The sequence below is a fragment of the Aquarana catesbeiana genome, linkage group LG03, assembly GCF_042186555.1.
Source record: "Aquarana catesbeiana isolate 2022-GZ linkage group LG03, ASM4218655v1, whole genome shotgun sequence".
Taxonomy (NCBI): domain Eukaryota; kingdom Metazoa; phylum Chordata; class Amphibia; order Anura; family Ranidae; genus Aquarana; species Aquarana catesbeiana.
The window spans coordinates 423,340,598-423,365,984 of record NC_133326.1 but is presented as its reverse complement, the minus strand read 5'-3'; the positions used below and the strand labels follow the sequence as shown (position 1 = coordinate 423,365,984).

Here is a 25,387-nt window from a genome sequence, read left to right as displayed (position 1 = left end):
CCTTTGGAACACTTATTTGAATTCCTTTGGTTATGCCCCTGTTTTAAAAAAAAATTAGGCATTATATATCAATTCAAAAGCTTCCACCATATAGATGTGCTATATTATACACATTTATTAAACGCATTTATATATGATAATTATGAGGTCCTTACGATGTCAATGGGTATGATTACCTGTATGGGTCCTCTCCTAGTCCATTCTGGTTTAAGTTAATATATTATCCATTGAGGACATATTCCACTATTTACACAAAGAGTGATGTAAGATAATGGCGGTTGCCCTTATTTTTTAATTTTTTTTTTTTTTTTAGCTACTATAGTGTTGGTATTATGTGGGTTATCTACCATTGTTTACAGATTACTAGAAATTGTATATTATATTAATATTTGTATATCTCTGTTCACATTGGTATATATTATTTATATGTAGCACTGACCCCCAAAGGAGCTGCTGGTATTTGATTGGGCCTGTACTCTGTCTTTTACACCCCCTGTAACTTGACTCAATGTTAATGTGAAGCTAATAGTAAAGGATAACCCCATAATGTGTAATACAAAAATAATATACTTTTGTTATTACCTGGGTACATGATGGTCCACCTGCTGAAAAAGGAACAACACTCCACACAAGTTGTACTCAACCAGAAACGTAATTTTACTGGAATTGGTATAAAAGCAGTATTACAATATTTGGACTGTCACACAAACATAATGCAACAGCCCAATAAGTATACACAATAATTGGTACACCTAAAGTTATATTAAATGGTCTCTGGAAGTGCGTCTCCAAGTGGGACTAATGCCAGAATGGGAAACACTTTAATTCTGGGCACCTTCCCTCTTCCAGTGCGCCCTTGTAACCACAAGAAGACAACGTTAGTAAATAAAGCACAAATGCAATCCCCAGGGAGCTCCCCCTGCTTTAGAATGCAGTCTCTCTAATAACCAAAAATAGGATGCAAAGCCTTGCATTGAAAGAGTCAGTCTTTTCTTCTTCTGTCTTCTGCTAGCTATTTATGAATTATAAATTGTAATCCAACGGTTAAATAAACCAGGGTTAGTTAAAGTAGAATGAATGTTGGAACTATTCTTGTAATGTAATACACCTACAACTGTCTCCGGTGCAATTGACTTTGACTAACACAGTGTTAGTACTAATGTGAAAGTCAGGCTTGAGGCCTGTTCAACTCAGTCCTTAAAAATAAAATCTTCTCTGTGGGACTACAGGTCCCAGCAATACTGTGTTGATGGTTTATTTGTACAAAAGTGCATTAAGAAACTATGGGTGACAGCCCTCTCACCCAACCAGGCCTGTAGAACTAGTCAGCTCTGCTCCGGTGTACTTGGTCTTGCTTCTCACCAGCCGTCGCCGTTACACCGCTCCGCTCTGCAAGATGGACCGGGACCTTCTGATGGCTCTGACAGGTATCTCTGGATCCTTCCCAGTTCCGTCACACCGTCTCTACAGCTCACTGACACAGCAGGGTCGCTGATTGTGCAGCAGGTGTAGGCCGAACTCCCTGGAACACCTCCGCACAGGTCCTCACAGGCAGGCCATGCGTCCAGAAGAGCCCTAAGATGGCTGTGCGGGGGCCTTTTATAGCCTACCCAGCATGCAATTCAGTACTGAGTGTTCCTGGGTAAATCACTCGGCATTCTGGGTAGGTAGGTTATTGTGAAAAGGAAACAAACAGTCACTTCCTGTAATATTTTCTCACGTTCTTGAAATAGGAAAATAAAATAAAGTCTATTCCACAATTTGGCCACTAGATGGTGCCACATATTAAATTATAATACTGTTCATAGACTAGCATTGCATTATATTAACAAGCAAAAATGCTAGTGCTACATATATTTTTTAAATCTGCATTTGGCATTGGAATATAATTATGTTATTAGATGTAAGCATCCCAGGTAGTATTGTCATTGAGGATTTTAGGTTCAACATTAAAGTTTTAGAGGCTGTGTTTCCACTCACCTACACTGTTCTGATATAATTATTACATTATTCAGCAGAGAGTGCAGTAAATTATGCTATGGCAAGGTGGCGCTGTTCCGTTATCTTGCTGGCTGTTCTGTCTCTGGGACAGCTAGCTAAACCTCCTTATCTCAATAACTGTAGATACCATATTTCTTTGATCTCAGTTTTATTAGAACAAGCCAGGTGAAACTACAAAATAACAGGAATAGATCTCAATAAGTATAATATTGCATACAATACAGCATACATTGCATAAACAACGATATACAGTACAAGATGAAATAATAAAAACTTACTTTTTAAGTTCTCTAAGGGGTGATGACGATAGATTGCGAAAGACATGACTTGTTTCCTGCAATGTGTTGAAAAGAATGGTGGATGGTTCACTTCCTGCCAAGATTCTACCCAGAATTCCCTGCTTGCTGACAACTACCTTATTTACACATACAATAAACAATTAAACAGAACTGCAGCAATACCAAAAAGGAACGCTAGATGGAGCCTGCACACCACATATGATTGTCTTAATTAAATTACACATTTTGCATGTAAATTTAACAACACAGGTACAAATAAGGTACAAATAATCAGTATAAAACATCTGGTGGACAGAACACTCCCCGCCTGACATCAAGTGATGTCACTAACAGAGTCCTCCGTAGAGAGCAACAGAATAAGTTCAGTCACTGGTCTCAAGAATACTTTAACCTCATTCTGTTGAAAGATCTTGACCTCGACCTTACGGACACGATTATCCTTGCTTGGCAGTACTTTGGTGATCAAACCTAAAGGCCACATATTCCTTAGTGCCTGGCAATCTTTCATGAGCACAACATCACCAGGTTTAAGATTAGGCTTTTCAGTGTGCCACTTTCTTCTTACTTGTAGAGTAGATATATATTGTTCCCTCCACCGGTTCCAGAAGGTATTGGCAAGGGTTTGTACTTGTCTCCATTGATGTTTGTAAAGGTCCTTCTCACAAAACTTTCCAGCTGGAGCACCGGAAAGACTAGTCTTTTGCGTGAGTAGCATGGCAGGTGTGAGGACCACTAGATGTTCAGAGTCACTTGAAATAAATGTCAAAGGTCTGGCGTTAATGATAGCTGTAACCTCTGCCATAAATGTCACTAAACATTCGTGAGTAAGCCTTGCAGTTCCTACTTGTAGGAAGATAGAGTCAAGAATTCTGCAGGCTATGCCTATCATCCTCTCCCAAACACCTCCCATGTGAGAAGAGTGAGATGGGTTGAAGATCCACGTGCAGTCTTGTTCACTCAAGTATCTTTCTACTCTGAGAATGTCCAAATTAGAAGGAATTTGAAGTTCTTTTACTGCTCCTACAAAGTCAGACCCTCTGTCAGAGCGAATAAGTTTTACTGGGCCTCTGCAATGAGTTCAGCTAGCTCTGTGGCTAATACTGCAGCACAAAGTTCCAGCCTGGATATGGTGTGTTCGGGAAGTGGTGCAAGTTTTGCTTTCCCCATTACAAACCCTATGTGGCATTGTCCTTTAGTGTCTATGGTTTTCAGGTAAGCTACAGAAGCATCCGAAAACACTCAGTCTTTGCACCTGAACGTGGGGGTTGGATAGAGCTGTTAGTGACTCCTTCCACTCTAGCCATAGGTTCTTCTTGTCGGTGGGGAGAGGGTGGTCCCAGTCTAGCGACTCACAGGTTAAGTCTCTCAGTAGTGATTTGCCCTGGATGGTGACAGGTGCTGCAAAGCCTAAGGGATCATACAAGCTGTTTATGGTAGACAGGACACCTCTACGGGTAAAAGGGTTTTTCTTCTGTGTTTACTTGGAAAGTAAACGTGGCAGATCTTAAGTTCCAAAGCAAACCAAGACTGCATTGCATGGGAAGTGAGTCTGTGCCTAGATCTAAGTCCTTTTACTCGTTAGAATGATCTTGGACAGAAAAGGCTTCTAAAACTTCTCTACTTTTGGAAGCAATCTTGTTTAGTCTTAAGTTGGAACAAGCAAGCATTGCTTGAGTTCTTTTGATGAGACCGATTGCGGCTTCATTTGTGGGTAGTGATTTCAAGCAATCGTCTACATAGAAATCCTTGTCCACAAACTGTCTGACATCTGACCCATAATCTGACTCTAACACTCTAGAAGAGTGTCTGAGGCCATATATAGCAACCGCAGGGGAAGGACTGTTGCCAAATATGTGTACCCTCATGTGGTATTCTGTGATGTCTCCAGAGGGGTTGTTGTCCCTGAACCAGAGAAACCTCAGAAAGTTTTGGTGTTCTTCTTTAACAAGAAAGCAATAGAACATTTGCTGTATGTCTGCCATAAATGCGACTGAATCCTTGCGAAAGCAAAGAAGTACTCCTAATAGTCTGTTGTTCAGGTCAGGGACAGAGAGAAGGACATCGTTTAGAGAGACACCCTCATGCTTGGCACTAGAATCGAACACCACTCTAATCTGCCCTGGCTTCTTAGGGTGATAGACCCCAAATATGGGTAAGTACCAACATTCCTCTGAGTCTTTGAGGTTTGGGGCTCAGCATTAGGGATGAGCTTCGAGTTCGAGTCGAACATCGGCTGTTCACCAGTTCGCCAAACAGCGAACAATTTGTGGTGTTTGCGGCAAATTCGAAAGCCGCGGAACACCCTTTAAAAGTCTATGGGAGAAATCAAAAGTGCTAATTTTAAAGGCTTATATGGTCATAAAAAGTGTTTGGGGACCTGGGTCCTGCCCCAGGGGACATGGATCAATGCAAAAGAAGTTTTAAAAATATCAGTTTTTTCGGGAGCAGTGATTTTAATAATGCCTAAAGTGAAACAATAAAAGTGTAATATTCCTTTAAATTTCGTACCTGGGGGTGTCTATAGTATGCCTGTAAAGGGGTGCATGTTTCCCGTGTTTAGAACAGTCCCTGCACAAAATGACATTTCAAAGGAAAAAAAGTCATTTAAAACTACTCGCAGCTATTAATGAATTGTCGGTCCAACAATACACATAAAAGTTCATTGATAAAAATGGCATGGGAACCCCGAACCAAAATTTAAAAAAAAAATGGCATGGGGGTCCCCCTAAATTCCATACCAGGCCCTTCAGGTCTGGTATGGATATTAAGGGGAACCCCGGCCAAAATTTAAAAAAAAAATGGCGTGGGGGTCCCCCTCAAAATCTATAACAGACCCTTCAGGTCTGGTATGGGTTTTAAGGGGAACCCCGTGCCAAAATGAAAAAAAAATGGCGTGGGGTCCCCCCAAAAATCCATACCAGACCCTTATCCGAGCACGCAACCTGGCAGGCCACAGGAAAAGAGGGGGGACAAGAGAGCGCCCCCCCTCCTGAACCGTACCAGGCCACATGCCCTCAACATTGGGAGGGTGCTTTGGGGTAGCCCCCCAAAGCACCTTGTCCCCATGTTAATGGGGACAAGGGCTTCATCCCTACAACCCTTGCCCGGTGGTTGTGGGGGTCTGCGGGCGGGGGGGCTTATCGGAATCTGGAAACCCCCTTTAACAAGGGGACCCCCAGATCCCAGCCCCCCGTGTGAAATGGTAAGGGGGTACAAAAGTACCCCTACCATTTCACAAAAAAACTGTCAAAAGTGTTAAAAATGACGAGACAATTTTGACAATTCCTTTATTTAAAGTCTTCTTTATTCCATCTTCTTTCTTCTATCTTCTTTCTTCTATCTTCCTTCTGTTTCTATCTCCATCTTCTTCTTCTTCTGGTTCTTCCTCCAGTGTTCTCGTCCGGCATCTTCCTCTGCGGCGTCTTCTTCCCTTCTTCTTCTCGGGCCGCTCCGCATCCATGATGGGAGGCTTCCACTGTGTGACGTTTCTCGTCTTCTAACGGTTCTTAAATAACGGAGGCATGCCCTGTGGCATTCCCCGTGACGTCAGAGGGGGGCGGGGTCACCCGTTATGTAACGGGTGAAGAAGAATATGTGTATTATGTGTATTGTCGGACCGACAATTCATTAATAGCCGTGAGTTACACTTTTATTGTTTCACTTTAAGCATTATTAAAATCACTGCTCCCGAAAAAACGGCCGTTTTTAAAACTTTTTTTTGCATTGATCCATGTCCCCTGGGGCAGGACCCAGGTCCCCAAACACTTTTTATGACAATAACTTGCATATAAGCCTTTAAAATTAGCACTTTTGATTATTCATGTTCGAGTCCCATAGACTTTAACGGTGTTCGTGTGTTCGAACAAATTTTTTGCCTGTTCGCATGTTCTGATGCGAACCGAACAGGGGGGTGTTCGGCTCATCCCTACTCAGCATGACCATTCTGGAATATTTTCTCCATGAAGGAAAGGAAATGTTCTTTCATCCCTGGTTTCCTTTGAAGATTGTGTCTTAAGGAAGTGAGACATTTATATGCTAGTTCTCTGTTGTTAGACAAATGTTGTCTTTGTGGTCTAAAGGGAAGAGGTGCAACCCAGCTATTAGTCCCGTCTTTCTCCATACTCTTTTCCATAACTTCTAAGAAGAGCCTACCCTCAATGGACATTGCTACCTGGTTATCTTCCTTTGTTCTCTGGAACACTGTGCTTCCTAAGTCGCTTTGGTCATTGTCATAGGTATTGCTGTCACAGAGGGGACTTAGGAAGGGAAGAGGTACAGGGTTGTTTTGTGGTAGCTCCTTTATGAGGATGTGGTTCTAACAGGGTTGGAAAAGAGAAGGACGACCATTCTCGAGGGTACTAGTGAGCAGGCTATTAACAGATGCCAGTTTGTGTGCACCTCCCAGGCAAACATCACCTATAATGACCCACCCGAGATCCAGTTTTTGGGCATATGGGGCATTTTTAGGACCTTTGATCAGTTTTCTTACTTTGTGGACTTGCAAGATATCTCTCCCTAGGAGTAAGATTATCTGAGCCTGATCATCTAGTTCTGGTATGAGATGTGCTATGTGATTCAAGTGAGTCTGGTGAGCTGCTGCTTCTGGTGTGGGAATCTCTGATCTGTTGTCTGGCATCTGGTTGCACTCTATTATGGTCGGTAAGGGTAGGCATGTCTTACCATCCATAGATTCAATTTGTAGGCCGTCAGCTCTTCTCCCCGCCGTTTCCACTGTACCTGCACAAGTCTTAAGGGAGTAAGGACCGCTGGGGCCTTTAAGATTTAGAATGTCAAAAAACATAGATCTAGCTAGTGACTTGTTACTCTGATCATCCAAGATGACGTAGAGCTTGACTGCTTTGTCCCTGCGTCCTTTTGGGTAAACTCTCACAAGACAGATTTTAGAGCAGGATCTGCCACCTGTACTTCCTTTGCAGACTTCAGTGCACTGTGAAGTGATTGCTACGGTGTTTGTGCTAGAGTCTTTGGTCTCCCCGCCTTGCTCCTTGTCCCTATGAACAGGTGGTAAAGTTCTTGGAGTAGGCCTTGGGTGTAGAGCTGTGTTGTGCTCTGTGCTGTCACATTCTGTACATTTGACACTGACCTTACAGTCCTTGGCGAAATGTGTGGACGAAGAACAGCACTTGTAACAGATGTTCTCTTTGAGGAAAGCTTTGCGATCCTGGTTGGTCTTTGTTCTGAAGGCTCTGCATTTCAGAAGAGGATGTGGCATCTTATGTAGAGGGCAGAACTTAGTAGGGTCGCTGTCTTGATCCTCTGGCTGAGACTCTGCAAATCTGTGGGAAGAAATGTTAGTTTTGTGCACTGCTACTGGAGCTCTGAGTTGTTTAGGGGCAGACAAAGTGGTATAAGACACTGGAAAAATGATGCTGGGGTCATCTTTCATTCCTGCTTGTCTGTCTACAAAGTCCACAAACTCACTAAAGGGTGGAAAAGACACGTTGTGTTTTTGTTTGTAGTTACAACCATGCGTAATCCATCTTTCGTGTAACTCATAAGGAAGTTTTTATGCTAAGGAGTTAATACCTCTAGCAGAGTCAAGATAAGAAAGGCCAGGTAAGTCTCCTTCTGCTTTAGCAACGTGTAACTCTATACACAGGTCACTGAATTCTCTGAGTCTTTGGTAACCTCTGCTAGGTATTTTTGGGAAATCTTCTATCCTTTTAAACAGTGTACTCTCTATAGCCTCTGGTGAGCCATAACATCTATCCAGTCTGTTCCAGATGTTTGTAAGGCCTATCTCAGGGTGGTTTATATTAATGTCTCTGATCCTTTTGGCATGTTCAGCAGAATCATTGCCAAGCCACTTTACGAGGAGTTCTATCTGTTCCCTGCAGGATAGATCTAGACCTTGAATGACACTCTGGATTGCCATGCCCTGTAGTGTTGAGGGTGATCACTAAATTTGACAAGTCCTTGGGTAACTAACTCCAACTTTACCATCTGGTGGCGGGCTGCACTATCGGTGGACCATGTAATCCCGGACCCTGCAGTGGCTTTTTTGTGGACTTATTTTTCACTTATGACACTTATGAACTTTATTTTTATTTTTTTGCACTTGTGCCTTTTTCTTGCATACACCCTTTTGGGGTATGGATTCACACTAGCTAATACTACTTATTTAATTTTCACTATTTTATTTTTATTTTATGACTGAATAATTTTAGGTCATGATATAATAATTTACATGTGTTTATAACATATATGTTCACTATATCACTAGTCCAGCGCTACACTGTCCTTTTTGATATATTTTTCATGTGCCTGTGTATTGGGGTTATGGTATTTTAGCTGCAGGATTTCCTTCACGGTGTTTTATTTTCATTATTATCATCATTTTTGTTTAGCACCTAGCGCAATTTCTTTTTTATTTTTTATTTTGGTGTTTGATGCTTGTATGAAGGCTGGGTACCTTGTGGAGTAGAAGGTTTGGTTGGAACTGGAAAGTCTGGAACTCTGTCAGATTTGTCTTGCTTGTAGGTCCCAGGTCGTCTTGTTGCTGCTTTATTTGATGTGACTCACTGATGTCATATTTAATTTCTTGTTGTGGGATGCTACTTGGGTCACAGTGCTGGTAGACATAATCTGACGTGCGTTGCAAAGAATCTTGTTGGTCCTCTTCTAGACCCAGTATGCTGCTGCCTAGTCTTGGTTTATCGTAGACGGCTGCTTCTAAAGCTTCTGCTTCTGCAATGGCGACGGCAGCGTCTCTTTCTACTGCTAGCTTCTCAATGTTAGCTTCTAAGATAGCTTGCTGCAATTTCAGAGATGCTTCCTGCTGGGCTAGCTCTTCTTCCAGGCGTATTCTTTCCATCTCTCTCTCTTGTTCCATGCATACTCTTTCTTGCTCCAAGCGTACTGTTTCTTGCTCCAAGCGTACTCTTTCCTTCTCTCTCTCTTGCTCCCGTCTCACCTTTTCTGCATCAAGGTGGGCTTTTTCTTTTTCATCTGCAACTCTTGGTCTGCAAATGGAGCCCTGCCTTTTGCTGCTTGGGCTTTTGAACAGGCGATAGCTGCTGCATTTGCGACAGATGACTTAGATGAGCTTGCTCGTGAATGTGTTTTGTAAGAAGATATCCCACTGTGAGACATGGCTGCGGGGAAGAAGCTGTCTTGCTGTATAGAGACCGTTCTAGTGTTGTTTTTGCTTGACAGAGCGCATCTCTGTGTAGCATGGCTGCTTGCTTCGCCTGCCGCAGGCCTGTATCTTTAAGGCTTCTGACTGTATGGATACTGCGTAGCCCCGTGCTGTACAGACTTCTGAAGTCAGCTTATCTTCCTTTAGAGGTCAGCTTAAAAATTTCACTGTTCTGTCTCTGGGACAGCTAGCTAAACCTTCTTCTCCCAATAAATGTAGATACCATATTTCTTTGATCTCAGTTTTATTAGAAAAGCCAGGTGAAACTACAAAATAACAGAAATAGACCTCAATAAGTATAATATTGCATACAATACAGCATACATTGCATAAACAACGATATACAGTACAAGATGAAATAATAAAAACTTACCGTATTTATCGGCGTATAACACGCACTTTTTTCGCCTTAAAATCAGGGGGAAATCGCAGGTGCGTGTTATACGCCGATCCCCTGCGATCCCGAGCTGTCACATCTTCAAAATCGCAGAAAATCGTAGTCCCGAGCGGAGCTATCTGAACCTACTCGGCTATTTTATTTTACAACCATTTTGTTGGTTGTCTATGCGGCGTGCATGGCGGCCATTTTCTTGTGGTTCAGTGGACACAGCATATGACATAACGGCTCTCGTTCACTTTCGGCTCCACTCGTAGTCCCGAGCGGAGCTATCCGAACCTACTCGGCTATTTTATTTTACAACCATTTTGTTGGTTGTCTATGCGGCGTGCATGGCGGCCATTTTCTTTTGGTTCAATGGACACAGCATATGACATAATGACGGGGCCATATCTATACAGAAGAATCTTATATAATCCAACAGGATAGCAAAAAATAAATCAATAGAATGCTGAACCAATCAATATTAATACAGAATGATTATATAACATGATGTGAAGAGCCGATAAGGGTAATATGTGTTAAATAAGTACTGGATCAGCAAAACAATATATAAAATTGGGAATAAAAAATGGTCCATCCATAAATCATAAGAATCCAAGAGGATATGAATGGCCTGATGTATTCTATTCAATTCCAGGCTACATCAGTCGCACATCAGAAGTAAAGTAACAAAGTGCCTACAGTACGTAGAATAAATATAGACAATCATAATAAAAATGTTGATAAAAATATATATATATAAAAGCAGTCGTCAGAATGCATACACAATAATACATTAAAAGTTACTAAGAAAACAATTGAGGTCGAACTCTACGTTCATACCTCCAGGTGTGAGTGTACGCATAGTGTGTATCTATTTAGACTCTTTCTGGCTGATTGTCCTAACCTTATGACTTCCCCTCCATGGCCTATTATATTTTAATATACCCCAGAATTGGAGTTGTGAAGGATCCTTATTATGCACAAGTGCAAAATGCCTTGATTCATTATGTTTGGGGCAGCCATTTATAATATTTTGGACATGTTCCTGTATCCTCACTTTAAGCGCTCTCTTTGTCCTGCCAACGTATTGCAAATTGCAACTACACTGTAGTACATATACGACTCCCTCAGTGTGAAAACCTATAGACTTTCTGATAGTGAAAGATTGACCTGTACTTGTGGCTACAAATTCTGTTCTCTTTTTCTGGAATTTTTGTGAATGTTGGCAGGCATAACAATTTCTGCAGGGATAAAATCCCTTTCCAGTAAAGAAAGTGTATGCTGCTTTGGGAGGCGGTTCAACTACCGATTATACAATCAAGTCTCTGATGGTAGGCGCTCTTTTATATATAATAGTGGGTCGATCTGGTAGAATCTTCTTGAGATCTTTGTCATTTTTCAGAATATGCCAATGTCATTGGATCAATTTTGCTACCTCTTTGTGTTGGACATTATAGTCCAATATAAGACAGGGTGCTTCCTGTTGAAGTAACTTTTTTGGCTTGTTTTGTAGCATGTCTGTCCTATCCATTTCGTTCATGTGTTTTATCTGGTTCTCTTTCCATGAATCATCATAACCTTTTGCCTTGAATCTTTCTCCAATTTGTTTAGCTTGGGTCCTATAATCTTCTTCTCTTGTACAGTTCCTTTTTATTCTTATTAATTGTCCCTTAGGGATATTGTATAGCCAGGGTTTGAAGTGACAGCTATCAGTCAACAGATAGCTATTGGTATCCACATTCTTGAAAAATGTTTTTGTCACAACTTTATCTCCCTCTAGGCTGATATTCAAGTCCAAAAAGTCAACAGACTTCTCATCTATTTTCCACACCAAGCAAATGTTTTTATCATTGTCATTTAGTTTATTCAAGAAGTGTTCAAGAGCATCCCTATCACCATTCCAAACTATAATCAGGTTTTCAATATACCTTTTATATAGGGTGAGTTCAGCAGGGGTGTCTGAAAAGACTGATTTCTCCTCCCATTGAGCCATAAAGACATTTGCCACACCTGCTGCAAATTTTGCACCCATTGCAATTACTATAGCTTGTTTATAGTAGGCCTGATTGTGCCAGAAATAATTATATTTCAGACAAAAGTCAAGGCATCTAATCAGATACTTCCTTTGCTTACAGATTAGGGTGCTATGACTCCTGAGGAGCCACTTGGTGGCTGAACAGGCATCATGGTGTTTAACAATCGTATACAACAGCGTAACATCAGCCGTGGCAAGTAAAGTTCTGCCTTCTAGAACTGGCAATGTTTCCATTAATTGTAGCACATGTTTGGTGTCCCTGAGTTAGGCTTGAGTGTGTTGAACAGCTGGTTATATATAATGGTCTATATACTGCCCCATCCTTGATGTCAGGGAGTCTATCCCATTCACGATGGGTCTTCCTGGTGGATTTTCGTTACATTTATGGATTTTTGGGACAGTGTATATAACTGGGATTCTGCATGACTCTGGTATGAGACATTTTGATTCTTTTGTGTTCAAAATGTCTTTCTTGGTTCCTAAATTGACCAGAAGTTCCAACTCCTTCCTGTTTTTGATGGTTGGATCACCCAATAGTTTAATATACGTTTCTTCATCTTGTAGTTGTCTGTTTATTTCACTCTGGTATTGCTCTTTAGATTGTATTACCACCACTCCCCCTTTGTCCGCTGGACGTATTACAATGTCATTCCTCTCTGTTAATAGTTTGATTCCCTTCTTTATATGAATCGGGTCAGACATCTTCAATTTCAGGGATTCTAGATCTTGTAGAACTAATTTCTTGAACATGTCTCTGTGTTGATTATCCGGTACTTGTGGGTTATATAGAGAGTTATTGCGCAACATACTATGAACAGGTGTCTGAGAGGTATTTCTTGCTACATTTGTTGGCTTCCGAGGGTTATTCATAATATATTTCTTAATGTTGATCTTTCTTATATTTTTGTATCCCTTTATACGTGTTAAGTTTGTTGAGATTTTTAACAGGTGCATGTTTCAATCCATTATCTAACACAGTCAATTCTTCAGCTGTGATAGGTATGCCACTCAGATTCACAACATTCTCTCCAACTATTCTCTTTTTTGCTTGGAGTCTCTTTCCCACTCTGTGGCCTCTCTTCGTTCTGGACTGTTTCTTGCCCTGTCTTTTTGAGGTCGTCTCCTGGGTGACCAGTTTGTATCTTGTGGTTGTCTCCAAGGAGAGTGATCTCTTCTCTCTTTGTCTAAAAAAGGACGCTGTGTGTTATAGTCATATTGGTTCTGATAATGGCGTTGGTCGTTGTAATACTGATCATGGTAGTTTCTAATTGGGTCAAATCTATTATAGGTGGGTATAGGCGTCCTATCCTGTCCCCCATAATAGTCTTGTTGATAGGGAGGCCCTCTATTCTCCCTCTGATTTCTCTCATTATGCCAGTTATTGAGAGGTTTTTTAAAATGTTTCTTGAAAGGTTTCTTCCACACTTTCTTTGGGGTTTGATGTCCATAATTGCTATTGTTCCGTTGTGCATATTGAGGTCTTGTTGTTTTAATATATGTATCTCTATCATCCCATCTAGGTGGATTGTATGCATGGGATGTGGTAGGATCATGGATTCTAACCTCTCTTTCCGGTGTAGAGTATGTTGAACTAGGTTGTGTTTGTTCAATTTTGCTCTGCCATTTAAAAACTTGGTCCGTTTTGTAGTCTGTCATGTCCCGTTGATATTTCTTCATTTTACATTGTACTTCCAGATCTTTCGCAATCAGATCTTTATTCAACTGTATGGCAAGTTTCTTAGTCTGTAGACTCCCTAAATGGTTCTAGTTTTTCTTTAATCTCTTCAATTTGTTGTTCTATTAGTCTGGTCTTCTTTTGCTTCCTTTGTAACAGGAACTTTAGACCCTCAACACTTTTACTATTGAAGAAATCAAACCATTCCTCCATTGACTCTTTATCTGTTAGGCCGTCATTGTGTGGCAATTCCCACCGTAGACGTCTGGGGACAATATTTTCCCTTATATATCTCTCAAAATGTGTTAGTGTCCCACCATAAATTTACTTTTTTCTCCATATGATGTTCTAACTAAGCTTTCTAAATCCATATTGTGTGTTTTATTCTGTGGGTTAAATACCTCATCTAGGTTGACATTCCTATTCTCCATGAAAGTAAAAACAGCCATCGCAGCAGCAAAGGTGTAAAGTGTGAATAACTGTGGGTAAATGGATACACGCTATGCATACATTCACACCTGGAGGTATGAACGTAGAGTTCAACCTCAATTGTTTTCTTAGTAACTTTTAATGGATTATTGTGTATGCATTCTGACGACTGCTTTTATATATATATATATAATTTATATATATATATATATATATATATATAAAAAATATATATATATTTTTTTTTTTTATCAACATTTTTATTATGATCGTCTATATTTGTTCTATGTACTGTAGGCACTTTGTCGCTTTACTTCCGTTGTGCGACTGATGTAGCCTGGAATTGAATAGAATACATCAGGCCATTCATACCCCCTTGAATTCTTATGATTTATGGATGGACCAATTTTTATTCCCAATTTTATATATTGTTTTGCTGATCCAGTAATTATTAATTCTTTTGCTGATCCAGTACTTATTTAACACATATTACCCTCATCGGCTCTTCACATCATGTTATATACTCATTCTGTATTAATATTGATTGGTTCAGAATTCTATTGATTTATTTTTTGCTATCCCGTTGGATTATATGAGATTCTTCTGTATAGATACGGCCTCATCGTTATGTCATATGCGGGGAATAAAATAAGGGAAATTTCCAAAAGTGACCCGTATAAGATTATATATAAGTTTGGTATATTACTTACCTGTGTCAGCTGACACCCCACCACAGCGCAGAGATGCACCTTTTTTATTTCTGTAAAAAAAAAACCTTGCTGGCAATAAAACAGTGAAAAAAACAACGACGGGGACGTCCCCCCAATCCATACCAGGCCCTTCGGGTCTAGTATGAATTTTAAGGGAAACCCCACGCCAACATAAAAAATAAAAAAAACGGTGTGGGTTCCCCCCAAAATCTATACCAGACCCTTATCTGAGCATGCAGCCTGGAAGGCCAGGAATGGGGGGGCAAGTGAGCGTCCACCCCCCTCCTGAACCATACCAGGCCAGGCTGATGGGGACAAGGGCCTCATTCCCACAACCCTGAGCTGTGGTTGTGGGGGTCTGCGGGCAGGGAGCTTATTAGAATCTGGACGCCCCCTTTAACCACTTCAGCCTGGAAGATTTTCCCCCTTAATGACCAGGCTATTTTTTGTGATACGGCACTGCGTCAATTTAACTGACAATTGTGCAGTGCTGTACCCAAACAAAATTTACGTCCTTTTTTCCCCCACAAATAGAGCTTTTTGCACTATAAACAAAAAAAGAGCAACAATTTAAAAAAAAATTATTTTTTTTTTTTAACTTTTTGATATAATAAATATACCCAAATTAAAAAAATAAATAAATGTCTTCATCAGTTTAGGCCAATATGTATTCTACATATTTTTGGTAAAAAAAAAAATCGCAATAAGCGTATATTGATTGGTTTGTGCAAAAGTTATAGGGTCTACAAAATAGGGGATAGATTTATGGCATTTTAATTTTTTATAATAGTAATGGTGGCGATCTGCGATTTTTAGCAGGAGTTTGACATTGCAGCAGACAGATCGGACACTTTTGATACTTTTTTGGGACCATTGACATTTATACAGAGCTATAAAAATGCACTGATTACTGTGTAAATGTCACTGGCAGGGAAGGGGTTAACACTAGGGGGTGATCAAGGGGTTATATGTGTTCCCTTGTGTGTTTATAACTGTGGTGGGATGGGACTGACTAGAGGAGGAGACAGATCGATGTTCCTAATTACTAGGAACACCATAACTGCTTCTCCTCTCCTGTCGGAATGGGGATTTGTGTGTTTATACTCACAAATCCCCAATCTGGCTCTCGTACCCGTGATCGCGGGTGGCGGGGGGACATCGCACCACGCGCCGTGCGCCTGCTATGACTCTTAAAGGAGCCGACATACAGGTATGGTGATTCACGGGAACAAGCCAACCTGCTGTCGTATAATGATGGTGGCTGGTTGACACGTGGTTAACAAAGGAGCCCCCAGATCCTGCCCCCCATGTGAATGAGTATGGGGTACATGTTGAGCGCACGTGGCCTGGTATGGTTCAGGAGGGGGGGCATTTACTCCCCCTTCTCCCCATGCCATTTTAAACAAAAAAATAGTAGTAAACTGATCAATGGGCCTGGTATGGATTGGGGATTCCCCCAGACCGTTTTTTTTAAACATTTTTCTTTTGCCAGAACTGGTATTGTATTTAAAATTAAATGTCATTTCATTCATTTTTTTCTTTATAATTTCAGTTTTGCTGCAGTAGTAGGTTCTATCCATGGTACAGATGCACCACTTTACATGTAGACCAAGAGGACCCCCCAGGCACTATGTTTAAAGGAATTTTTCTTTTTTTTTGTTGCACTTTAAGCATTATTAAAAAAATCACTGCTAAAAACAAACTTTTTAAAAACTTTTTTGCAATAATACATGTCCCCCAGGGCAGTACCCGGACCCCTTTTTATGGCCAATTACTTGCATATAAGCCTTCAAAATGGGGTCTTTTGATTTTTCAAGTTTGGATCCCATAAACTTCAATAGGGTTCACCGTTGGGGTCAGAACTTTTTCTCTGTTTAGGAGTTTTGGTGCGAACTGAACAGAGGGGTGTTTGGCCCATCTCTACTCATGAGGCTGGATAGGAGTCCTGGTGTCAGAAATCATGAATCAGACCGAGACAGAAGTACAGTTAATCACACGGGTTTATAAAAATAAAAAAGTAAACAGAGTAAGCGTAGTCAATACATAGCCAAAGTTCAGTAACCAGATTGGGTAGTCAGCCAATGCCAATGTCAGAGAGCCAGAGATCAACGTAGTAGTACAGCAAGCAGGATCAGGAGCCAGAATGGACGTCACCCGAGCAAGTCTTCAACAGGAATGCAGGAGAAAGTCTCTGAGAGGCGATCAAAGGCGAAGGCAGAGATGAAGTGAGCTGGACAGCTTTAAGTAGGCAGGACTGACTAGCAGATCATCAACAGCTGAGTCACTGTGGAGAGAAAGGAGCTGGCAATTAGCCGACAGCTGAGCGGCCAGCTCAGAGAAGGAAGGGCTGAGCCCAGCCCTGACAGTACTCCCTCCTCAACGACCCCTCCACCTCGGAGGACCACCGAGCTTGAGGGGAAAACGCCTATGGAAATCATGGAGGAGGACAGGGGCATGTACGTCCGAGGATGAGACCCAAGAGTGTTGCTCCGGACCGCACCCCTTCCAATGCACCAGGTACTGTATGCGCCCATGGAACCTACGGGACTCAACAATGGATTGTACTTCATACTCCTCATGGCTCTCAACCTGTGTAGGGTGAGGACGTGGCACCGAGGTGGTAAAGCGGTTGCAGACCAAAGGTTTCAATAAGGAGACATGAAACACATTAGAGATGCGCATACTAGTAGGAAGGTCCAACGCATAAGCCACTGGGTTAATCCTGCGAAGGATACGGAAAGCCCAATAAACCGACGTGCGAACTTCAAAGAAGGAACACGAAGTCGGAGGTTGCAAGACGACAGCCAGACTCTGTCCCCAACCTGGTAGGAAGGTGCAGGCAGGCGTCTGTGGTCAGCATGGAGTCTGTACCTATCGTTAGCATGTCGCAAAGCCTCCTGGACTTGTGCCCAAGTGGAACGAAGACCACAGAGATGCTCCTCTGCAAAGATATCACAAAGATATCACAAAACCTACTTTGCTTCTGTCCGTGGGAAATGCTTGGGGCAGCATCTCAAAGTATATCTCAACCTGGTTGAGAAACTCTCCGCACTGAACTAGATCGCCCCCAAATCGCTGGGGAAGCGGAGCGGAACCAGATATGCCTCTTATAGAGGTAATACTCAAAGGCGTGTGTGCACAGAGATTGGAGCAGCAGCAGGGACAGCCTGCAACAGAGGTTGTAACAGAGCAGCCATAGTGGAAGATTCCAGGTGAGCCGTGCGACTCAGGAGCGTTTGTAACGCCAAGGCAAACTGATCCATGCGGTGATCCTGGTCATCCAATCTGGAAAAAAAATTACCAACAAGTGGACTGACTGCATCTTCTGAATTCATGGCCTTCACCTACTGGCAGAAAGCATGAATCAGACTGAGACAGAAGTACAGTTAATCACACTTGTTTAATAAAAATAAAAAGGTAAACAGAGTAAGCGTAGCCAATACATAGCCAGAGTTCAGTAACCAGATCGGGTAGTCAGCCAATGCCAATGTCAGAGAGCCAGAGATCAACGTAGTAGTACACCAAGCAGGATCAGGAGCCAGAAGGGACATCAGCTGAGCAATTCTTCAACATGAACGCAGGAGAAAGTCTCTGAGATGTGACCAAAGGCGAAGGCAGAGATGAAGTGAGCTGGACGGCTTTAAGTAGGCAGGACTGATGAGCAGATCATCAACAGCTGAGTCACTGTGGAGAGAAAGGAGCTGGAAATTAGCCAACAGCTGAGCGGCCAGCTCAGAGAAGGAAGGGCTGAGCCCAGCCCTGAGACCTGGATGCCTTCTTAGTATGGGGTGCTTGGTTGGCCAAGGAAGCCCATATTCTTATCAAAATCCTGAAATTTGGTGTTAATTGTTTATCCCTTCAATGCTAAACCTCTCAATTGCGAGAGCACCTGATGAGAATCCAGTCAGCCAAAGCCATGGCTATGGCCTACATCCACCACCAAGGAGGCACCAGAAGTCGTGCCTTCCAAAAGGAAGCTGGTTTGATCATCTTTTGGGCAGAACTACTGTACTTGTTTCAAGCCTGTTCACATTCCAGGTATGGCAGCTTTTTTTCCCCATTCATCAGGGTTTAGGGATTAAGGGAAATGGATTGTACATTGGTAGGTATGCTAAGCTCTTTGCCGCAGGTGGGGGATGACTGATGTGGATTTCCTGGATTCCAGATTCAACAACAAAGTGAACAGGATTGTCTCCATGTCCAGGGATGCTGTGACAATGTGGGATCCGATCAATGGGATCTGCTCCTTTCAGCCCCTCCAGATCCTCCCTGGTCTGTTCCACAGGAATGACATAGAAGGCATTCCAGTGATTTTCATTGCACTGAATTTGCCCAGGAAGATGTTGCATTTCGGTATACTCAACTCTTTGTTGATCCTCACAGATCATTAAGATCTTCTGTCCCAAGGGTACACCATCCTGCTTCCCAGTCACCGGCTTTGACGTCATGGCTGTTGAAGCCCAGGTTTTGAGAGATGGGGTCTGTCAGATTCTGTCAACCCTAACCTCTGAAGGGTAGGAAGTTGACTTATTGGAAAATCTACCATCGTGCCTGGAGGACCTATTTTGCTTGGTGCAAGGCAAGGAAATGTCATCCTAGGAAGTACTTTGTGGCATGTATCCCTTCGGTATTCTCATTCATGGCATGCTGGAGTTGTGGTTTGTAAGTGTTTTGTGCACCTAATAAGATTCTGAAAAGATTATGAGGCTCTCTTAGCAGAAAAGTATATAACCAGTAAAAGAGGTATACCTGGAAACCCTGTCTGCTACTCAGAAGATGAGAGAGTGCTTCCTGAAAAATTGAGTGGTGTTTTCAGAATTACGTGTTTTGTAACAATCGTGACAGAGCCTCACATCAGAGTTAAAATCTTATTGGGTACCTGAAGCTGAAAACAAGTCAGTCTAGTTACCAATCTAGTCTTCAGCCCCCCCCCCCCCCCCAACAAATAGCAACTGCTATTTTTTATTTTTTAAATAGCAACTGCTATTAAAAGAAAGGCTATTTTAGAGCAGTAACAGAAATTGTTGGCCCTTTGTTGGTCCCACAATACTCCCTAAATCTGTTGGTGTCCTGAGATTCTGCAATCACTTCAGGAAACTAAATGAAGTATTCAAATTAAATGTTTATCCCATGCCCTAGGTGGAGGAGTTGACAGAAAGTTTGGTTACTGCCAGGTACATTACCAGCACTGATTTCCAAGGGGTATTACAAGAAGTGAGGAAAGAGTCCTGCTGATGAACAAATCAAAGCTAACTTTTTTACATTTCTAAGCAAACTAGTGAAAATGATTTAGCTAGACAGGCTGCATTATATGTTGTTGCTTTTTGAACATAGTTCTACATTACATCTAAGATTTGTTTTTACCCTGCGTATTATAGTTTACTTTTTTATTCCTAAAAGGTTACATTCGGGTATTTGAAATTCCAGCTTCTGCCCGCCATTTGCTTATTCAAGAAACTGATTCATCCACTCACAACTTTGGTAAGTAGAAGGGGATTTTTTTTTAATTCTAGCAGATATCTAATGGCAGAACTGTTTAAATTTTGAATAGAGTTAAAAGAAATTTCAATTTTTATCAAGGTATTATTGCGGTTTGTGCCCCCCCTGTCCTATCAGGTGAAGATGTGTCCAGGAGGCAGTTGCTATTTGTTGGGGAGGGGGGGGGGGGGGCGAAGACTAGACTGATAACTAGACTGATTTGTTTTCAGTCTAATGATGGGCACAATTAACCCTTGAATATCCACCACTCTGATCACTTTTGGGTTCAGAGCTGTCAAAATTCCTGCACATCTGCCAAGTGTAGGAGCAGATCTGGAAATTCTCTGTTCTTGATCTGTTTGGGTTATGTAGCAAGGGACACCCCTGATGTCCCCATAAAGAAGACCTATCTCTACCATCTTTCTAGTTATTAGCCCCCCTTGTGATAGTAATTAATAGAGAAAAAAAGTAAAAATATACAAAAAATTGAAAAATGTCAAAGAAAATAAATAATGGGCGCCTTTATATACTAGGGCCAATTTTGGACAGAAGCCAATTAACCTACCATCAGGTCTTTGGAGGGTGGGAGGAAACCCATGCAGGCACAGGAAGACTGCTAGAAGATTTTACTGCTAGGCGAGAGTGCTACCCACTACACCTCTGTGCCGCCTACGTATTTTCTATTATTTTGTGTATGTTGTTGTAACTATACAATGATTTTGACTGATATGTCAAGTTTGCTCCGAGTTCAATTGACGTATCAGATTTTTTCTGGCAGTGGATTTGGACCGAACTCTTTACATCAGATTTGAGTGTAAGTACCATGTATTCTAGCCGGGTTTTCTTTGTAACACCAGCTGAGTACTAATTTTAATTGGTTAGTTCACCTGTAACCTAATGATGACACATTGGAGTAGTATATAGGTGATTGTGGTGACTAGTTCCAATAGGTAATTACTAAGCGCTAACATTTGCGTGAAACGCGTCTACCTCTTTGTCCATTGCTCCATCTGTCAACGACTTGTCATGTGAAGCTTCAATAAAAGGATTTTTGGAAGAGCAGTCATCCGGAATCATTTCCTTATGCCCCGTTGGGGAGACGCTCTCCCTCGGTGCACTTGTGCGGGTGTGCTCCCATGTCCTGCTGCTGCGTCTATTGACGCAGACAGCAGGACTTGGCCCTGCTCCGCGTATATATATATATATATATATATATATATATATATATATATATATATATATATGAACAGTTGTACAGTGCAGGTGTTATTTACACTTACATGTATGATATCAATAATATTTAAAAATATGTGCTCATATATTTGTACTTTTTTCTAGCTATCCGAAATCAAGCAACTGGAAAGTTCATATTAAATGAAGAAAATCAGGATCTTCAAGACTCAAAAGTATTTGTGAAAATGGGTATTGAATGGGATTATCGTAATGATGACAACCGGGAAACACTTCAGACCATTGGGCCATTGCGATATCCAATTGTCGTCCTTGTAAGTTTCTAGAAAGTATATACAGTGCCCATAAAAATATTTACACTCTTGGAAGTTTTTATCTTTTATTATCATAGACATATAGAAATAGAACATTGAATCACACTGCATTTACTTTTGTTTTTACACTGTTTAACAGAAATTTATACGGTACTTTAATGTCAAAGAGAAAACAGATCTCTGTAAATTGATTGACAGTCATGTAAAAAAGTAATTACACCCATGGAAATTCTTGAACAGGCAACCATTAGAATTTTATTCAAACAATGCTTACAGATTAAGGTTGAGCTCCAGCGTGTTTGCAAGCTGCACGTGCCGAGCCCGCCAGGAAGTGGGCACTGCACAGCGCTAATCACAAGCAGTGAGACATTTCCCGATGTGCGGCTACAGAGATTGGGAAATGTCTCACTGCCTGTGATTAGTGCAGCGCATTGCCGACTTCCTGGCGGGCTCGGCATGTGCAGCTTGCGAACACACCGGAGCTCATCCTTATTACAGATAAAGGAGAAAGGGACTTTATGATTGTGCTGTTCTGGATATTCTAAAACCAACACTGCTATAGTAGAAATTGTTGTCATTTAATACAGAGCAGCTGGTGTTTTTTTTTTTTTTTAATCAAATCCATTTTATTATTTTATATGAAAACGACATTGACACAATACAGACAAAACCACAAAAATAGAAATCACACCAAACCAAACCCCCCCCAGAAAAAAAAAAAAAAATTAAACCCCAAACCCCTACCCTTCAACAATCCCCACCAACCCCCCCCCCCCCCCCTCACTATATGACACAAAAAAAAGGAATAACAATATCCAGCATTACACACGGTACACATTGGTTGACATGATACCTAAGTCATAGATTGAAGCCATCTAGACCAGATAACATCAAATTTATTCAGGGAGTTCCTTAGGGAATATGTATGCTTTTCAAAAAGAATGATCCTATTGAGATCTACAATCCAATCGAACACAGCCGGTTGATGTGGAGAGGTCCACTTAAGAGCAATCTGTCTATGGGCAGCAAAAAGTGTGCGCCTTATAGTATTACCAGTAGGGGAGGTGTAGATAGAGGTGTCACAGTAACCCAATATACATATCAGCGGTTCAACCGGAATATTAATATCCAATACCCTATTTAAGGTACCAATCACCTCCACCCAGTATTTTTGAAGTTTTGGACATTGCCACAAAAGATGTATTAATGTACCTGTGTTACCGCATCTAGCACAGGCTGGCTCAGATTTCAGTCCAATTGTACAGAGAAACTGCAGAGTTCTATAAACCCTATGGAGAATAAAAATCTGAGTCAGATGGAGTGTGATGGAGAAAGAGACACCCTGCACGGGGACCAGAGGACATCGTCCCAAATCTCCTCAGAGATGGGACCAATATCTTTCTCCCAGCCAACCCGAGAACGGATGGGGAAGTTCAATAGAAACCCATCTGACAGTACCCTATAAGTAACCGAGGTAAGACCTTTAGTTGACCCTGCCCATACTATTTTATCTAAGATGGGGATAGAGGGGAAAATATCTTAGCAGAATAAAACTGGGCATGTAGAGCATGTCTTAATTGAAGGAATTGGTAAAACCAGTTGGATTCTACAGAGAACTCTCCCCTCAGATCTTCAAAGGATTTAAGTATACCATTCTGATATAGCTGAGCTAAAGCAGTTATTCCTAGTTTTGCCCATCTCTGAAAGCCTCTAAGAGCCGAAATTTGAGAAAGTCTATCATTTTCCGATATGGGAGTGTATCTAGTGGGATATGAGACACCCAACATTTTTTTAACTGTATCCCATACTTTACAGATTAACATACAATTAGGCATATCAGCAAGCGAGATACCCCCTCTTACACCATTGAGGACAAAGAATGGAGACCAACCCTTAAATGCAAAAGAAAATAATCGTTGAGCAGGAAAGGATATCTGTTCGGACTCCCATCCAGCAAAATGCTGTAATTGGGAGGTGAGAAAATATAGCATTGGATTAGGAACTGCCAGGCCGCCAGCATTTATGGGATGCTGTAAATTCTCCAGTTTGATACAAGGGGTTTTGTTTCGCCATATTAATCACCTAAATATAGTGTTTATCTTAAAAAAAGATTCGGATAGGTATCCAAATCGGGGCATTATGTAAAAAATAGAGAAGCTGAGGCATCCATATCATTTTTATTAAATTGATACGACCTATTAGCGATAAAGGAAACTTAGTCCAGGTTTTACTCTGATTTTGAAATCTGAAGTAAAGGAAATATATTATCTACAATATATGACTGTGGGGAGTCCGACATACCCAAGTATTTTATAGATGATACAACCTTAAAATGAGAAAGTATAGGTGGTAGTGGATCTGGAAGGGGGTCTAAAGGCATCAACATGGGTTTCTCCCAGTTTATACCTAGACCGGAAAAGCTTCTAAACTCCTTAACGTGTTCCATTACTACCGGCAGGGATGAACAGACATTAGACATGAAAAAGAGAACATCATCCGCATATAGTGATATCTTTTCCTCCATGTCTCCCCTAATCAGACCAGTAACATCAGGAGAGGCCCATATAAGATATGCCAAAGGCTCTATGGCCAGGGCAAAAAGCAGGGGAGACAGCGGACACCCCTGCCTAGTGCCCCAGAAAAGTCTGAAACTAGGAGATTGAAAGCCATTCATCCTAACCGATGCCCCCGGAGCAGTGTATAACAACCAGACCCACTTACAAAAACCAGAGCCAAGCCCAAATTTATCAAGAATGGCCCGCAAATATGGCCATTCAACACAATCAAAGGCCTTGATTGCATCTAGTGCTAAGAAAGCACGGTTTGAATGGCCCGGGGCCGGAACCTGCATATTTAAATATGCACGTCTGATATTAAATGCAGTTGATTTGTTGGACATAAATCCTACCTGATCCGGATGAATAATACTGTTAACAGGACCTTTTTTCTCGGAGAATAGGTGCAGGAACTCCCCCCCGTCTGAGTCACCTCTTGTCTCTGCCCCCTACCCACCTCTGACCACCGTCCCTTGATTCCACCCCCTACCCACCTACCAGTACTGCCCCTTTTAGAGAATATAGAACCAAGTATCGTTTTGTGGTGCTAAATCATATGTATGGAACATGTTGATGATAAAAAGAAAAGCAGTAAAATAGATCCCCTGCAGTCAGCAACAATAGAATCCCAGCAATAGGTCCCCACACAACAATATACTCCCCCAGCAACAACGGACTCCACCCCAACAACAATAGATTCCCTGCAGCAACAGTGAACTACTCACAACAAAAGATCACACCCAGTAACAAAATATCCACAAAAGCAACATTAGACCCCCAGCAGCAACAACAGATCCCCCAGCAGCCAGCATCAATAGATCCTCCAGCATCCAGTAAAAATAGACCTCTCCCTCAACTGTAGATCCCTTCCAGCAACATAAGACCCCCCAGCAACAATAGATTCCCCATAAGCAACAGTAGACCCTCACACAAAATTAGATCCCCACCAGTGACATTAGATCCCACAGCAGCCAACATCAACAGACCCTCTAGCACACCCCACACCCCATGCTATTACATATATTCAGTGCTGGAGGTGCCGGAACTGCGTTCCCCCGCATTCCCGCTAAAAAAAAGCCCTGACTGTTATTAACCTTATTTCAGCTAGTTGCAGGTATCTTCGCAAGAATTATAACGTCTGTAGATAATAGAGACATTG

At 41.6% G+C, this 25,387-nt stretch overlaps 1 protein-coding gene across 2 annotated transcripts in view; it reads left to right on the top strand.

The window, feature by feature from the left end:
- Positions 1–25,387, top strand: part of LOC141132411 (A disintegrin and metalloproteinase with thrombospondin motifs 2-like) — a 1,679,109-nt gene that overhangs the window by 1,263,340 nt on the left and 390,382 nt on the right. For both annotated transcript variants that reach the window (XM_073620760.1, XM_073620761.1), the window contains exons 15-16: positions 20,091–20,171; positions 21,507–21,673. In XM_073620760.1, the coding sequence (XP_073476861.1) occupies positions 20,091–20,171; positions 21,507–21,673 (248 nt within the window). The remainder of the gene's footprint in view (positions 1–20,090; positions 20,172–21,506; positions 21,674–25,387) is intronic.